Below are 17,307 nucleotides of genomic sequence, written 5' to 3' on the forward strand. Positions count from 1 at the left end.
ACCAGACACATACCGGATGGAGAACTGGCTATGCCCACTGATAGTAAGCAAGTTCTACGCGTTTTGGCAGACTAAACTGCCTTTATCAAGATGCTACATAAAGGCAGTTTAGTCTGCCGAAACGCGTAGAACTTGCTTACTATCAGTGGGCACCACTCACTGTTGTTATTTGCACATATACAGGTTCATCTCTATCTCTATAATACAATTTGAGTTAGACATATGAATAATTCCTGTGTGCATAGACTCTGATTTTACTTGCTGAATATCAGTGGGTTCCACTCCATGCCAATTTTACTGCACATATACAGGTTCATCTCTATCTCTATATCCTACTTTGAGTTAGACGTATGAATAATTCCTGTGTGCTTGTACTCTGCTTTTGGTTAAATATTTGGGTTCATTGTTTGTCTTAAATCTATCCGAACAAACCATATGAGTAATTCCTGAATGCTCCTATATTAACGGACTTTACATAATAATATTGCTGTTGTTTCATCTATTTACCACGAAATTGCAAAGGAAACAAAAGAAAAAGAGGATCCGTTGTCATAATCAATCTGACACAAGACTAATCTTTGCTACAAAGTTGAATTCATAAAGTGATACAAAGCCTCTTCGGTGACAGCTACACAGACGGATACAAAATTTCCCCTCTGGTAACCATTGGACCATTCTTTTCGGTCAGGTGACGTGACGTCACAACCAACGGCTCTCTCTCACGGTTCTCTCCCACGGACACTCTACCGGGTTTGTTCCTTTGCATACTCCCCGGTTCAAGGGTCTTCAAACCTTAGTCTGTGCACAGCAGAATCCTACTTATTTCAGGACACAAGCAGTATAAGTATTGCTTTCTCTTGTAGCCTTTTGCTTTATGTCGCTTTACTGATATACTAAATACGCTATGTTATATGCAAATGTTATACAGGTAGCCCTCAGTTTACGCCGGGGTTAGGTTCCAGAAGGAATGGTTGTAAATCGAAACCATTGTAAATTGAAACCCAGTTTATAATGTAAATCAATGGAAAGTGAGGGAATTAGGTTCCTGGTCCCTCTCAAAATTGTCATAAGTAACACTTAATACATTATTTTTAAAGCTTTGAAATTAAGACTTTAAATGCTAAACAGCATTATAAACCTAATAAAATAATCACACAACACAGAATATATAATTAAACTAAGTTAAATGAACAAAAACATTTGCTAAGCAGCATTATAAACATAATAAAATAATCACACAACACAGACTTCACTTGCATTTTTCTGCAAACAGTTCTTTCTATGCATTCCAATCTGGACTGATTTATAGACAGGAAGATCTTGTTCCTTTGAAATCTGCTCGATAGCTCAGGTCTGGTTAAACTGATTAATATCAGCTTGCTTGGCTTTGCTGCAACACAAGCGGGCAGCTCCACCTACTGGCTATTTTAATAAATGCACTGCTTCTCAATGTTTTTCAATAGCAGTCACATGACTGGAAAAAAAGGTTTTATTCTGAAACGGTGTAAATTGAACCGTTGTAAACCGAGGGCCACCTGTATATACCTTTGTTTTGCTAGCTGCTTTGTCAGTAATTTGATCTTTATAACTCAGTTTTCAGAGTGTTATTGTTTTTAGTATTATTATTTACAATATACTTTCCTACTTATTCAACATGATATTTTATATTAGATGCCAGCATCGTTACAATTTGATTAGTAACTTTTACACTGTCTACATTTTTATAACTTGTTTTTATATTTGTTTGCCTATTGCGGATATACATTAAATGTCCTAATTCTATTTTTGGTTTTCCATCACTTTTTTATATTTATATATCCTTATTTACTTCATTTGGTAACTTTTATTTACTTCATCCCTCCAGAGCGCTTGTCCCATTTTTTGTTTTTATTAACTTCTTTGACAAAGATCTAAAATAATGATATGTTAGGAGAAACGATTGTGGTAATTATAGTGTTACATTGCTATTGGTTCCTGTAAGTTACACTGTTTACATATGGGTCTTATACATGGGTCAGTGATACCACATTGGTCTGTAACATAGCGTGTTAATTATACAGTACGGACCGATGATATTACATGATGTCGAGAATATAGCGACATATTTTTTCATTATATTACTAATGATATCTTATACCTGTTGCATTATTTCCGCTGTTTTTATATATATATACCAATGGTTTCTCTTCAATCTTTTTTAAATTAGTGACTGATTTTGTCTAATACTGTATCTGATAACACCACTGTTATTGTATCACTAATTATTAATGAAACGATGTTTCACTATTTATATGATGCAGCATATGCCTTTTATTTGTGTTTTTGATGTTTCCATGGCGATATGTTTTGGCGCAAATTTAACCCTTTCCTGACGGGGTTAAAGTGTCTACATCGGAACAACTGTTCCGATGTAGACAAATTGAAATCACACGATCGTGCACACGATCGCGAGATTTCAATTATTGGATCGGGTCTGGGGGGCGTCCCTATTACCCTAGGAACCCCCTCCAGATGCGATCAAATCTGAGAAGCACAGTAGGCTTCAGGACAGCCGTTGGCTATGACGTTCTATTCCGTCATAACGGCTTTAAAGCCCAGTGTAATTATGACGGAATAGAACGGCATAACAGCGTTAAAAGGTTAAGGTTGAAAGTGTAGCTTATAGCCTATATAAGTTTGTTTGTTTTTTCACTGTTAATATGGTCTAAGGAAGGGGTTATTGACCCTGAAATGTCACCTATTTATAATAAAATATATATGATTTGACACTGAACAAATCCAGTGAGTGCAGTTCCTGTCTTTTTAACACACACACATTATAGCACTTCCATTCAAACACCTTGTCATAAACCTTTTACCCTTAGAAAATATTTTTAATATTTATATAATTTTTTTTTGATAGTGTATATATGACTGTAACACTTTATTTTATTATTTTCATGTATTTATGTTATGTTTGGTGCACATTTTTTTTTTAAAGTGAATGTCAATTTTCATGTGAAAGTGCCCGTTTTTAAAAAAAAAAACTATTAAAAACAGGGGCACTTTCATTCATGAAAATTGACATTGCACCGGATTTAAAAAATACTTACCTTTTTCTTCTGAAACGTCAGAACGCCGTTCTGAAACGATGCCCTGCCTGCTTCTTCCTGGTTAACTTACCCAGCAATGACGAAACCGGCTTTCTCCAATGATTCCCCCGGGGGGGGAAGCCGTGATTGAAGTATGCCGGAATCGTCATTGCTGACGTATGAAGAGGCTTGCGACGGGCTGGTGAAACACTGGAGCGGCTTCAAGAAGAAAAGGTAAGTATTTTTAAAAAACGGGTGAAACGTAAACTTTCATGAATGAAAGTGCCCCTGTTTTTAATAGTATTTTTAAAAACCGGGCACTCATTCTTGAAAGTTTACCTTCACTTTAACTCTTACCACTAGATCTCCCCTCGTGCTAACCCGCTCATGGGCAAATTTAGATTGCACTCTAGCGAAATATTTTCTGTATATGAAGGATGGACACATACATTACAGTATGGTTGCTTAATAAAATAAGACGTTTTAAAAAGTGTATTAAAAGTACTGTAAAAAAAAATTGTAATCAAAGTAAGCATTAAAATTCATATTAAAGACATGCCTAAAAATTCAAATTTACACTACAAAATTATTATTTAAAGTAAGCATGTAAAATATACTTAATGCAAAATGTGGTTTCAATATACAAAGTTAAAAATCATACTAAAAAGTAGAAAATGAAAGGTGTGTGCTGTATTTTTCTTAAATGGACATGGAACCTATTAAATAGAGATAGAGTATGTAATTTTAACCTTTTAAAGGGACATTAAACCCTTTTTTTTCCATTCATGATTCAGATAGAGAATACAATTTAAACAACTTTCCAATTTACTTATATTATTTAATTTGCTTCCTTTACTTTTTATCCTTTGCTGAAAGGTTTATCTAGGCAAGCTCAGGGGCAGCAGAGAACCTAGGTTCTAGCTGTTGATTGGTGGGTGCATATATATTTATATATATTAATTGTTATTGGCTCACCCATGTGTTCCGTTAGAAACCATTAGTGCATTGCTGCTCCTTCAACAAATGATACCAAGAGAATGAAACAGATTAGATAACAGAAGTAAATTAGAAAGTTGTTTAAAATTTTATTTGCTATCTGAATCATGAAATATTTTTTTTAGGTTTCATGTCCCTTTAACTGCTGAGCCATTTCCACCCCTGTGCTGAGCTGTTTTTGGAATTTTTTAATGTTAGTCACATCACCACTGTAGGCCATTTATCAGTGAGATATCCATACATATTATAGATTGTTCATTTTCAGCAGACCCAACAGATCCAAACGATAATCTTATTTGATGTATATTATCATGAAATGTAAAAACTGCAACAAAATGTGTGAAAAAAATATATATTTTTATTAAAATTTTAACATACAAGGTTACAAACAATAGTGTGTGTGGTCTTTTTTTCTAAACTCTATAGTCAAAAGGAAGAAGGGGTATCCTCATATAAATAAGGGTATTTCGATACAGTTATGTAATTTTGATTTGCATATAGGAGCTCCCATGAGACTCTATACAAATAAAGTACATTTATTCACAGCAGGTGATCACTATTATCACAGAGATCGACTGGCTATTAAAACTTATATAAGGGCTTTTTTTTTAAAAGAGGGTATTCTGGGCTTTAAAACAAGGGGCCTTGGGGGCCCCTATGCCTTTTTGATAGCCTGTTATAAGTGCCTTGAGACCAGGTATTAAAAAAAAAGTATTCATTTGTTTGTAAACAAGGTTGTAAACAAAATGTGTGTTTTTTTTTTCTAAATTCTATAGTGAAAAGAAGGGGCTATTTCACTTATCTTATTTTCATATATTAGGGCCTCTTAGTATATTTATATAACTTCAATTTGCACGTATGAGGCAAGAGTACTAGATGTTAAAACTATTTCCTGCGATGTAGTGCTCCAAATACCTATTTGGGTATCTCTTTAACAAAGAATACCATGGGAACTAAGCAAATTTGATAATAGAATTAAATTGGAAACTTTTATTAAAATTGTATACTTCGTCTGAATCATAAAAGAACATTTTTGGGTTTCATATCCTTTTAAGTAAAATGAGTCTCACAGCCTTGGTGAGTGGCCTGAACAGGGGCGTTCCCTGGGCATATATGAAGTTCTCCAAAAGGGCTCACTGAATTCTCTAAGCATGTGACACCTGTGTATCTCGCTGTTTGTTTTCAACAATTGTAACCTGACGGGTGTCTCAAAATATGTAAAGCACTTACTGCACTGAGAGAAAAAGATATTTATGTGCAAAACTAAAAATCTGAGCGCTGACACCACAAAGCAAATAATCCACTCCCTTGTTATCTCCCGACTTGACTACTGCAATAACCTACTCGCTGGCCTTCCTCTTTCCCGCCTCTCCCCACTTCAATCCATCCTAAATGCCTCTGCCAGGCTGATCCACCTTTCACGTCGCTCTGTATCTGCTGCACCTCTCAGCGAGTCCCTTCATTGGCTCCCCATTCACAGCAGAATTAAATTCAAAATTCTCACCCTTACATACAAAGCTCTCATTAATGCCGCTCCCCTCTACCTATCCTCTCTAATACACAAGTATACTCCAGCCCGTCCACTACGATCCAACAATGACCTGCTCCTTGCATCCACAACTATCACCTCTTCCCATGCTAGACTGCAGGACTTCTGTCGTGCAGCACCTACCCTCTGGAACACTCTCCCTTGTGCTGTCAGGCTTTGCCCTAATCTTTCTTCCTTTAAATGCTCCCTGAAGATTTTTCTGTTCAGAGAAGCCGACCACCCAACTCAATAATAAATTAATTTCACTTACCTAACATTTCCCTCATCTAACTCTGCATTAACATCTTTCTCAATCTTGCAGTCCTCACCTCCTGTTTCTCAACCTCCTACCCTTCTAGATTGTAAGTTCCCACGGGAATAGGGCCCTCAATCCCTTCTGTATGTGTTTGTAAATTTTGTCCTGTCTTTTACAAGTCTTGTATTGTTTTATTTAAATGAATTGCATCCATGGACAGCGCTGCGGAATATGTTGGCGCTTCATAAATAAAGTATAATAAATTAAAAAAAATGAAAGCAAAGTATGCTGAAATCACATATTTACATACAAAAAAGTAATCAGTACCAGGGGGTCCCTGTAACATTTGCTCTCCCCTGCAAAACTTTTGTATTTTAGATACATTTATTATTTTCTAGGGAAAACAGCTCACCATTTGCTGAAACTTCCAGATACAGCCCTTTTTTCTGAAAATAGAGTAAGGGAAGCCCGTACATTCTTTATAATTAAAGGGACACTGAACCCAAATTTTTTCTTTCGTGATTCAGATAGAGCAGGCAATTTTAAGCAACTTTCTAATTTACTCCTACTATCATTTTTTCTTCGTTCTCTTGCTATCTTTATTTGAGAAAGAAGGCATCTAAACTAAGAAGCCAGTCAACTTTTGGTCCAGTACACTGGACAGCCCGTGTTTATTGGTGGGTGAATTTATCCCCCAATCAGTAAGAACAACCCAGGTTGTTCGCCAAAAATGGGCTGGAATCTTAACTTACATTCTTGCTTTTCAAATAAAGATACCAAAAGAATGAAGAAAATGTGATAACAGGAATAAATTAGAAACTTGCTTAAAATTGCATGCTCTGTCTAAATTACAAAAAATAATAATTTGGGTTTAGTGTCCCTCTAACATTAAAAAGCACATCCACTTTAAAATGTAATAAAATAAAACTATTATTCTGTGTAACCATTGGCTGCATCAGCTAGAGAATACAGCTCAGTAACTCTCAGCTTACAAGAACATAAGCGTGGCGTCTTCAATGTATTTTGTCTTGAAAATTAGTAACATTGCTGCTTGTTTTTAAATGAATATTTGTAATAGTAATATGGAGGCTGAATGTTAAACGCATTTATAGAAAATCAAAATCTAATTATTTATTTGTTTACAGAGTAATGACAGCTCTTATAAAAAAACCGCTGTGGTTTTATTATTTGTATTTGGACATCACAGTAACCATCTTAATGTTTTGGAGCTACTTCTAAAATAGACAGATGTGGACCTTTCAAAGTAATGTAAAGAAAAACTCCGCAACACTAATGAGTTTACAGCAAAGAAACCACTGGTGCTTCAATTGCAAGCGCTAAGCGTCCCCTCTTGGTGACGTCTTTCAGAGCGGACGCATAGCTGTAACGTCATTACGAAAACGCTCTATCCTTATTCTTGCTTTGTCGCAGTCTGAGTGACACCAGATAGGGAAAAAATGGCGTCTAGTGTACCCCCTAGACCTGCTGAGGAACCAGAGGAGGAGGAAGAAGAAGATGAGGCTCCCGAAGAGGAGGAGGAAGAGTACAGCTTCTTACCGTTGGTGCACGACATTATTAAATGGTAACAGTAGGCGTCTTTAATTCGCTGGTTGCCAGAGATGGCTGCACAGCAAAGCATTGTGGAGTACCTTATTGGCTGGGGAGAGATATTGTGTTGGCATTTATAGTTATAGTCTAAGGCTCCAGTAGAGAACAGTATATAGGGGTATATAAGCCCTGGCATGTCTATAGGCAAGTGCGTGATGTATGATAATACTATTTTATAAATGCAGGTGCCTTTAATGCATAATGTTAACATAAATATGCAAGGCTCTTTATTTGATTTATTTTAAACACACAACTAGTCCCAGGCCATACCTCCCAACATTTGTGGCTGGGTATCAGGGACTCAGGAGGTTGATGGGGCTGTCAACGTTTTATGGGTCAAGCTGTGAAGGGAGGGGTGGAGCTTTGGGTGGTCTATGGGTGTGTCTAGGCAGTTTATGGGCATGTCTGTGTTCTCTGTGGGTGGTGCTAAGGGAAATTCTGCAAAGAGGGACATACATATGACATATGTCTCAGAGGGACAGCAGGGCAGAGCTGAGAATCAGGGACTGTCCCTCTCAAATAGGGGACAGTTGGCAGGTCTGCCAGGGTGAACTAGCCAGTAAGAGTCTGAAATGCCTAAATCTTGAAAATCTGTAGGAACTTGCTCCTGGCTATTGGTGTTTCCAGCAACTGATTACTGGGACAAATGCCTATCTTAGTCATGAAAGTGTGTGCGTGAATGTGCTGTTAGCAGAATTTGAAATGCGTGGGGGAGGGCGGTAAGTGCAAAGAAACTAGAGGTAGGTAAAGGTCAATTTTGGCCTTTCTACTTAGCACAACAGGAGTGCAGTCTGAAAGATTAGGGTGTTTTTTTTTAGCCACATGCACCCCAATAAAACTGCCAATGCTCCTAGCTGCTTGTTTCAATAGGGAAGAGGGACTGAAGTTGTATTGAGCATGTTCCCAGTGCTGTAGTTTATGTTCGACTAAATGCAAAAAGATAATAAACATTCTAATAACTGTATGAAATCAAAAACGTTTAAAGCAACACAATGTGCTTGGGGTTTACAGTCCTAAAGTACTCTCCTGTGTAAAGGGCAGTGTATGAAAAGTCTTACACTTGTCACATGTATATGCAGGAATATATTTTAAAAAATCCAACTTATTATTTCTTCCCTGTTCCTAGGAATGTTTATTTTTAGAATTTTCCAAGCTTGGTATTTAGCCTCCTATTCATATCCAGATTTAAAGGGACAGAAATGTCAAAATTAAACTTTCATGATTCAGATAGAGCACTCAGTTTTAAATTACTTTCGAATTCACTTCCATTATCTAAATGTGCACAATCTTTTTATATGGGCACTTTGTGAGACACCAGCTCCTACTGAGCACATGCAAGATTCACAGAATATACTTAGATCCATTTTGTGATTGGCTGATGGCTGTCACATGATGCATTTGGAAGGAAAATGTAGCTAACTTTAAAATTTGTCAGAAAAAAAAATCCATGATCAGATTCGGGCCTTGAAATAACGTGATTGCTTCGACGATTGCATGATTTCGTTTTTTCAAGCAAGTGTTTACATCGGAACTTAGTTCTGATTTTAATCACTTGCCCCTGGCATGAAGGGGTTAATTTTAATGCCTTGAACAAAACTTATATTTATCTAGCCTCCAAGCGTTATAGTTCATTAATTATAATGTATAAAATAATATATTAACAAAACTATTCAAACATTGCTTTATATGTGTATATATAGGTCACATATTTACTACAGTTAAAAAAGTTGTGTGTGAGCTACAAAGCTTTCATTGGATCAGATTATATTGTGTTAAAGAGATAGTAAACACCAAAAATGTTAATGTTTAAAAAGATAGATAATCCCTTTATTATCCATTCCCCAGTTTTGTATAACCAACACAGTTATATTAATATACTTTTTACCTCTGTAATTACCTGATTACTAAGCCTCTGCAGACTGCCTTTTTTTCTCAGATCTTTTGACGGACTTGCATTTCAGCCAATTAGTGCTGATTTATAGGAAAAATGTCTTTCTTTTTTAAGGCATCTTATAAATGTATAGTTAGTCCAATAAAAAAGTATCATTACTCAGTGCAATACTCCAATCAACGTGACTATATATATATATATATATATATATATATATATATATATATACATATATATACATACATACATACATACATACATACACAGAGAGAAGTGCACTCGCAGGAACATACAACTGGCTCAATACCATTGTTAGCCTGTTCTATGGCGATTTACCCCCCTGGTGCAGCTTCTTTTTAGCCCAGTAATGCTTTTCACAGAGTAGAACTTTCCTGTAGTATATAATCTGATCCCACCTATTACGGTCAGTCCAGTGCCGAAATACCAGGCAATTCCTCTCTGAACAAGGAACACATCAACCACAGACGATCGTTTAGGCCTTCATTGGGCCTCGTCAGTGAGGTGTAGCCATATTCTTCTAAGCACACTGAGCAAGGAGTCCACGCCTGGTTGCCCCTTTTTCCCATATGGAGACTTAATACACAGAGAGAGAAGTGCACTCACAGGAACGAACAACCGGCTCAATACCATTGTTAGCCTGTTCTATGGCGATTTACCACCTGGGTGCAGCTTTTTAGCCCAGTAATGCTTTTCACAGAGTAGTGAGTAGTGGTATTGAGCTGGTTGTTTGTTCCTGTGAGTGCACTTCACTCTGTGTGTATTTAGTCTCCCTATGGGAAAAAGGGGAAACCAGACGTGGACTCCTTGCTCAGTGTGCTTAGAGGAATACTGCTACACCTCACTGACTAGGCCCAATGAAGGCCGAAACAAACATCTGGGGATGCTGTGTTCCTTGTTCAGAGAGGAATTGCCTGGTATTTCGGCGCTGGACTGGCTGTCATAGGCGGGATCAGACTGATTTACTACAGGAAAGTTCTACTCCGTGAAAAGCATTACTGGGCTAAAAAGCTGCACCCGGGTGGTAAACCGCTATAGAACAGGCTAACAATGGTATTGAGCCGGTTGTTCGTTCCTGTGAGTGCACTTCTCTCTCTGTGTGTATGTGTGTGTGTATATATATATATATATATATATATATATATATATATATATATATATATATATATATATATACTCAGCTAGTTCTCAATAGAGCATTGCTGATCCTTCAACAAAGGATACCTAGAGAATGAGTCTGCCGTTACAAATGTGATAATAGTAGTAAAGTTCTTTAAAATGCTATACTCTGAATCATGAAAGAAAACATTTTTGATTTCATGTCTCTTTAATTACTATATACATATTCCCTGTTGTTTGTTCCATCTGTGTTCTGATTTTTTTATTAACCTTTATTATTTATAGAATTTGTGTGTTATTCTTGCATAGTGAGTCATGTAGTGCCTGCTGAAAAACATATGACAATATATGTAAGCAAACAAAATAGAAATGCAAACTCTGTTATAAAGTATATTCTTAGCTTTTAAAGTGATAGTCAACTCTCCCCTTTTTTAAAATCAGATCCGCTATGAGAGCTGCCTCACATGGGGGCTTATTGGCCACACTGAGCTGCAACCACACTGTAGATGGCGCTGTTGCTCGTGGCTCATAGGAAACTGTTATAGTGAAAAGATAGAAGCAGCACCGACTTGAAGTATTTCTTATATATTTATTGCATCAGAGACAAAAAAACAACAACGACGTTTCGGTCAGTACCTGACCTTAATCATGTTATACAAACAAATGACAAAACCACTCCTTATGTAGCTATAGTAGGCGGGGTTACTACCTGTACAGGTGTTAGACTAATAATTAACCCTCTGTGTCTATACATCAGGGAGACTTTCCTTCATGCTCCCTCTAGTGGTTTAGTCAACTTCCTCTTATCAGCTTATAGTAATCTGGAAGATACAATGTAGCATACATATACATCAGGCTAGTATTCACCTGCAATAAATATATAAGAAATACTTCAAGTCGGTGCTGCTTCTATCTTTTCACTATACCTTTTGGGGTGAGTGCATGGACCCCTCTAGCGTGCACCTCTGATCTGGTTGACGAGTGCTGGGTTTGCTTGTTTCTTCTATAGTATATTACTGCACTAAGCCCTCTGCACTCCCAGACGAATATACATCCAATATGGAGAAAAACATTACAGAGACTGAGTCACAGACTTTTGCTTACAGTGATCTGGAAGCAGCACGCATCACTACTTTGGTGCGAGGTTCGAGGAACTTTTTACAAACTGCACCTACAGAAACATCAGCTAAGGAATATGAAAAACTGTCTAAAAAGAATCTTTCCTATGGGCTGCATGCGACTACATTAGCCGAATACCATAGGGTACGCCGGATCCCAAGAGGCCTTCGTATGAATGTGAGACCTACACTCCTGAGGGAGAATAAGGAATACTGTGAAAAGTTTACACACATCCTGAACAAATGTTCATTTGACCTCCTGGTACTTACCGTGGACTACCTACAAAGGGACCTGGATGCACAGAAAGAGGAACTTGCACGCCTTGAGAGTTCCTTGAGAGCGATGATGTCAGCTGAAGACATGGATAAGTTGCTGGCCTCTGTAAACACAAATATCCAAGAGATGAAAAAAATAATTGAGACCCGGAAGCGCCAGAAATTTCAGAGGGATGAAGAGTATTACCGGAATGGTTCCGTATACAGATGGTCTGTGGATACCCCCCATGATGATAGAAGGCGACAGGGCTCTTCCAATTGGAGACGGCAACGTCGCACACGCGACACAGGCGTAAGCTCTACGTCAACGTCATCAGCACACGACTCGTCGTCGGGGGACTCCGAAGGTACCGCAGAGGTGGTAGGAAACACCACCGGAAAAACAAACGTAGATGCAACGAATACGGGTCCCAAGGAGAAAAAAGCGCAGAGGAAGACACGGTTTCAAGGCAGGCGGAACTGACGGTAAACATCTCTAACTATTCCTTAACAGATATAGAGAAAAATGTGATTAACAAGGGACTGTCTTTTTGTCCGGTATCAAAGTGTGATTTCTTTACACTACAAAAGGATCTTCATTACTTTTTTCGTAACATTAAACTAAAGACTTTCTTTGGACAGACACAGCCATCCCTTGATAATAATCAAAATGTAGATGGTGCAGCGTTACATGATGCTAATGTGTTATCACTTAAAAATCTAAATCTGAGAGTAAAAAGTAATTTTAATCCACCAGCATGTAACAATAGTGTTGAAACTTTTATGCAGCTTGTCCTGAGAGATATTGAGCAATTACAGAAAAAGAACAAAGCCCCAAATATGGGGAATAAGTACTTACAGGGTAATTTTACAAAGGTAGAGAACAATGCTCTGACTAATCTTAAGAATAATGTCGATATCATTTGTAAGCCTGCGGATAAGGGCGGGGCCACCGTTATCTTAGACAGGGCATATTATGTTCAGGAGATTGAGGGACAACTAGGTAATAAAGAAATTTATAAACCACTGAATAGAGACCCAAGTCTAGAGGTTAAACGTGAATTGATTAAATGTATCAATAAGGCAATGGTAAATGGTTTAATAACAGAAAAGGAACATAGATTTTTTGTACCAGAAAAATATGTAACACCTGTTTTCTATACGTTGCCTAAGATACACAAAAATAGGGAGACACCTCCAGGCCGCCCCATTGTGGCAAGTACAAACTCATTACTGACAAATGTTTCTATTTATTTAGATAAAGTCCTTAGACCACTGGCCATGCAGACAATGTCCTACCTTAAAGATACAGGAGACTTCCTTAATAAGCTCGAGGAATTGGGGATGGAGAGTGATAAATTTATCTTGTATACCCTTGATGTAAACAGCTTATATACGTCAATCACCCATGTGAGTGGCCTTGGAGCCATTAAACAGGCTGTTTGCACGAATGGTATACTATCTACTATTCAATGTGAATTTATATTAGAATTGCTCCAATTGGTACTGTATTGTAACTATTTTCTTTTCAAGGACCAATACTATTTACAGTGTCAGGGTACTGCTATGGGGTCGAATGTCGCCCCCACATATGCCAACATTTTCATGAGTATATATGAGGAGAAGTTCGTGTATAAGAATAAGCTGTTTTTACAGTATGGATTATGTTGGTTCCGGTACATAGATGATGTGTTTGGCATATGGGGGGGCGACATCGACTCCCTACAGGAATTTGTAGCAGAACTTAATGTATCCACTAGACACATTAAATTTAAACTCACATTTAGTGAAGAGTCAATAGCCTTTCTTGACACTACTGTAATAAAAAATGGGAGACTTCTTGAGGTGGATATTTATAGAAAAGAAAGTGATAGAAATAGCCTCTTAAGATTTGAGAGTGCTCATCCACCATCACTCATAAGAAGTCTACCTAAGAGTCAATTACTGAGAGTGAGGAAGATAGTTTCAAATGAGGATAAGGTACAGACCAGACTAATGGAAATGGGAAATATGTTTATTGAAAGGGGCTTCCCTAAATCCCTAATACAGGAACAGACTGAAGAGGTTAACAAGATTCCCAGACATTCTATCCTTAGGGGTATTAAGGTAAAAGACAAACAGGATGATAAACGTATGGTATTTGTTTCTCAATATAACACACTAAGTACAGAGATTAATAAAGTGATCAAAAGACATTGGCCTATTATTAAGAACCTCAATCCAAATATAAAGGAATTTGAGGTGCCCCCTATGCCTGCCTACAGGAGATGTAGGAACCTAAAGGATGCCCTAGTAAGAGCAGACTTGGGTACTGGCAAGAAACAAACACAGACATATATCTCTACCCCCAAACTAGGCTGTTTTCCATGCCTGGGCTGCTGCAATTGTAGCAATATAATTAAAGGGGATTCCTTTTCACACCCACTGACTGGCAGAAAATTTAAAATTCCAGGTTTCTTTACATGTAATACGGACTATGTAATATATTTAATTAAATGTCCGTGTTCAAAGATTTTATAGGTGAATCCACCAGAAGGGTAAGGGACCGGATTGTAGAACATAAGTCCAATATACGTTGTAAAAATAGGGATGCTCCTGTATCTAACCACTTTCTACAGGCTGGACATACTATTTCTCAATTGAGATATCAAATTATAGAACAGATAAGAACACCTAGGAGAGGGGGAGATAGACAGCAGATTTTAAAATCTAGAGAAACTTACTGGATATACACCTTACAATCACTTATACCCCAGGGAATGAATAAGGAAATTGATTGGCAAATTACCTTGAAGTAATCATTAAAATAACTGTATTGATACTCCATAAATGTTATTGCCCCTATCGATTAGAGAGGAACTGTATAGAGTTTTGTTTAAGTTTCTCATTCTCTTTTATGAATGTTTTTGAATCATTTTTCTGAACTACATATTGTATGTTTTTTACAGACTATGTAAATTTTGTATATAATTATATGTATATACTAACTAAAGGTGAATACTAGCCTGATGTATATGTATGCTACATTGTATCTTCCAGATTACTATAAGCTGATAAGAGGAAGTTGACTAAACCACTAGAGGGAGCATGAAGGAAAGTCTCCCTGATGTATAGACACAGAGGGTTAATTATTAGTCTAACACCTGTACAGGTAGTAACCCCGCCTACTATAGCTACATAAGGAGTGGTTTTGTCATTTGTTTGTATAACATGATTAAGGTCAGGTACTGACCGAAACGTCGTTGTTGTTTTTTTGTCTCTGATGCAATAAATATATAAGAAATACTTCAAGTCGGTGCTGCTTCTATCTTTTCACTATACCTTTTGGGGTGAGTGCATGGACCCCTCTAGCGTGCACCTCTGATCTGGTTGACGAGTGCTGGGTTTGCTTGTTTCTTTCATAGGAAACTGTTGTCATGTTAAGCTGTGGAGAGTGGGAGACCTGCTAACTGCCTCTCTCCATAGCATATATATACAATAGGTATAGATATGTTGTATCAATATTCCATTAGATATATGTAGAAATATGTATTTATAAATAACTAAAACATATTCTGTTATGTAAATAAAATTGGAATGAGAAATATTTATATTTTCATGTTGGGTTTGCGCGAGTGTGGGGTGTTATTTTTTTTAAATTATTTTTTCTCTATCGACTTCTATGGTGGAATACGTGAACACACACACACGATTCTCTAACTTTGGCTTTTTGAGCTTGTTTGATTAGTGCGAGAGCGAAAACAGTTTACTTTAACCCCTTAAGGACCACAGCACTTTTCCATTTTCTGACCGATTGGGACCAAGGCTATTTTTACATTTCTGCTATGTTTGTGTTTAGCTGTAATTTTCCTCTTACTCATTTACTGTACCCACACATATTATATACTGTTTTTCTCGCCATTAAACGGACTTTCTAAAGATACCATTATTTTCATCATAGCTTATAATTTACTATAAAAGAAAATATAAAATATGATGAAAAAATGGGAAAAAAAACCCCACACTTTTTCTAACTTTGACCCCCAAAATCTGTTACACATCTACAAACCACCAAAAAACACCCATGTTAAATAGTTTATAAATTTTGCCCTGAGTTTAGAAATACCCAATGTTTACATGTTCTTTGCTTTTTTTGCAAGTTATAGGGCAATAAATACAAGTAGCGCTTTGCTATTTCCAAACCACTTTTTTTCAAAATTAGCGACAGTTACATTGGAACACTGATATCTGTCAGGAATCCCTGAATATCCTTTGACATGTATATATATATATATTTTTAGAAGACATCCCAAAGTATTGATCTAGGCCCATTTTGGTATATTTCATGCCACCATTTCACTGCCAAATACGATCAAATAAAAAAAATCGTTCACTTTTCCACAAATGTTGTCACAAACTTTAGGTTTCTCACTGAAATGATTTACAAACAGCTTGTGCAATTATGGCACAAATGGTTGTAAATGCTTCTCTGGGATCCCCTTTGTTCAGAAATAGCAGACTTATATGGCTTTGGGGTTGCTTTTTGGTAATTAGAAGGCTGCTAAATGCCACTGCGCACAATACGTGTATTATGCCCAGCAGTGAAGGGGTTAATTGGGGTTTTTGGGTTAATTTTAGCTGTAGTGTAGTAGACAACCCCAAGTATTGATCTAGGCCCATCTTGGTATATTTCATGCCACCATTTCACCGCCAAATGCGATCAAATAATAAAAAAAAACATTAAATTTTTCACAATTTTAGGTTTCTCACTGAAATTATTTACAAACAGCTTGTGCAATTATGTCACAAATTGTTGTAAATGCTTCTCTGGGATCTCCTTTGTTCAGAAATAGCAGACATATATATGGCTTTGGCATTGCTTTTTGGCAGTTAAAAGGCCGCTAAATGCCGCTGCGCACCACACTTGTATTATGCCCAGCGGTGAAGGGGTTAATTAGGTAGCTTGTATGGAGCTTGCAGGGTTAGTTTTAGTGTAGAGATCAGCCTTCCACTTGACACATCCCACCCCCTGATCCCTCCCAAACAGCTCTCTTCCCTCCCTTCCCCACCCTACAATTGTCCCCGACATCTTAAGTACTGACAGAAAGACTGCCAGTACTAAAATAATTTTTTTTTATTATCTATTCAACTGCGATGGACCCCCCCAAATAGCTCTCTAACCCTCCCCCCCTACCTATTTGCCGCCATCTTGGGTACTGGCAGACAGTTTGCCCCCAAAAACATTTTTTTTATTTTTATAAAAGATAACTTTTTCTGTAGTGTAGCTGCCCCCTCCCCCTCCCAGAACCTTTGATATTTATTTTTATTTATTATTCCCCCCCTCCCCTCTCAAGCTGCAATTCAGGGATCATTGATGGCAGTGGTTGCTACGCGCACGCGCGCCCCTGCACGCTCCCAGCACCAGGCGTGCACATTGCACTTACAGCAATGGGCTGCCTACCCGCCTC

General features: G+C 37.4%; 1 protein-coding gene across 1 annotated transcript in view; it reads left to right on the forward strand.

Annotated features, from left to right (window-relative positions):
* The first annotated feature begins 7,267 nt into the window (after positions 1 to 7,267).
* Positions 7,268 to 17,307, forward strand: part of MED9 (mediator complex subunit 9) — a 48,374-nt gene continuing 38,334 nt past the window's right edge. Inside the window, exon 1 of the mRNA XM_053694110.1 lies at positions 7,268 to 7,433. Within this exon, the coding sequence (XP_053550085.1) occupies positions 7,309 to 7,433 (125 nt within the window). The 5' untranslated portion in view covers positions 7,268 to 7,308. The remainder of the gene's footprint in view (positions 7,434 to 17,307) is intronic.

The sequence above is a fragment of the Bombina bombina genome, chromosome 11, assembly GCF_027579735.1.
Source record: "Bombina bombina isolate aBomBom1 chromosome 11, aBomBom1.pri, whole genome shotgun sequence".
NCBI classification, from domain to species: domain Eukaryota; kingdom Metazoa; phylum Chordata; class Amphibia; order Anura; family Bombinatoridae; genus Bombina; species Bombina bombina.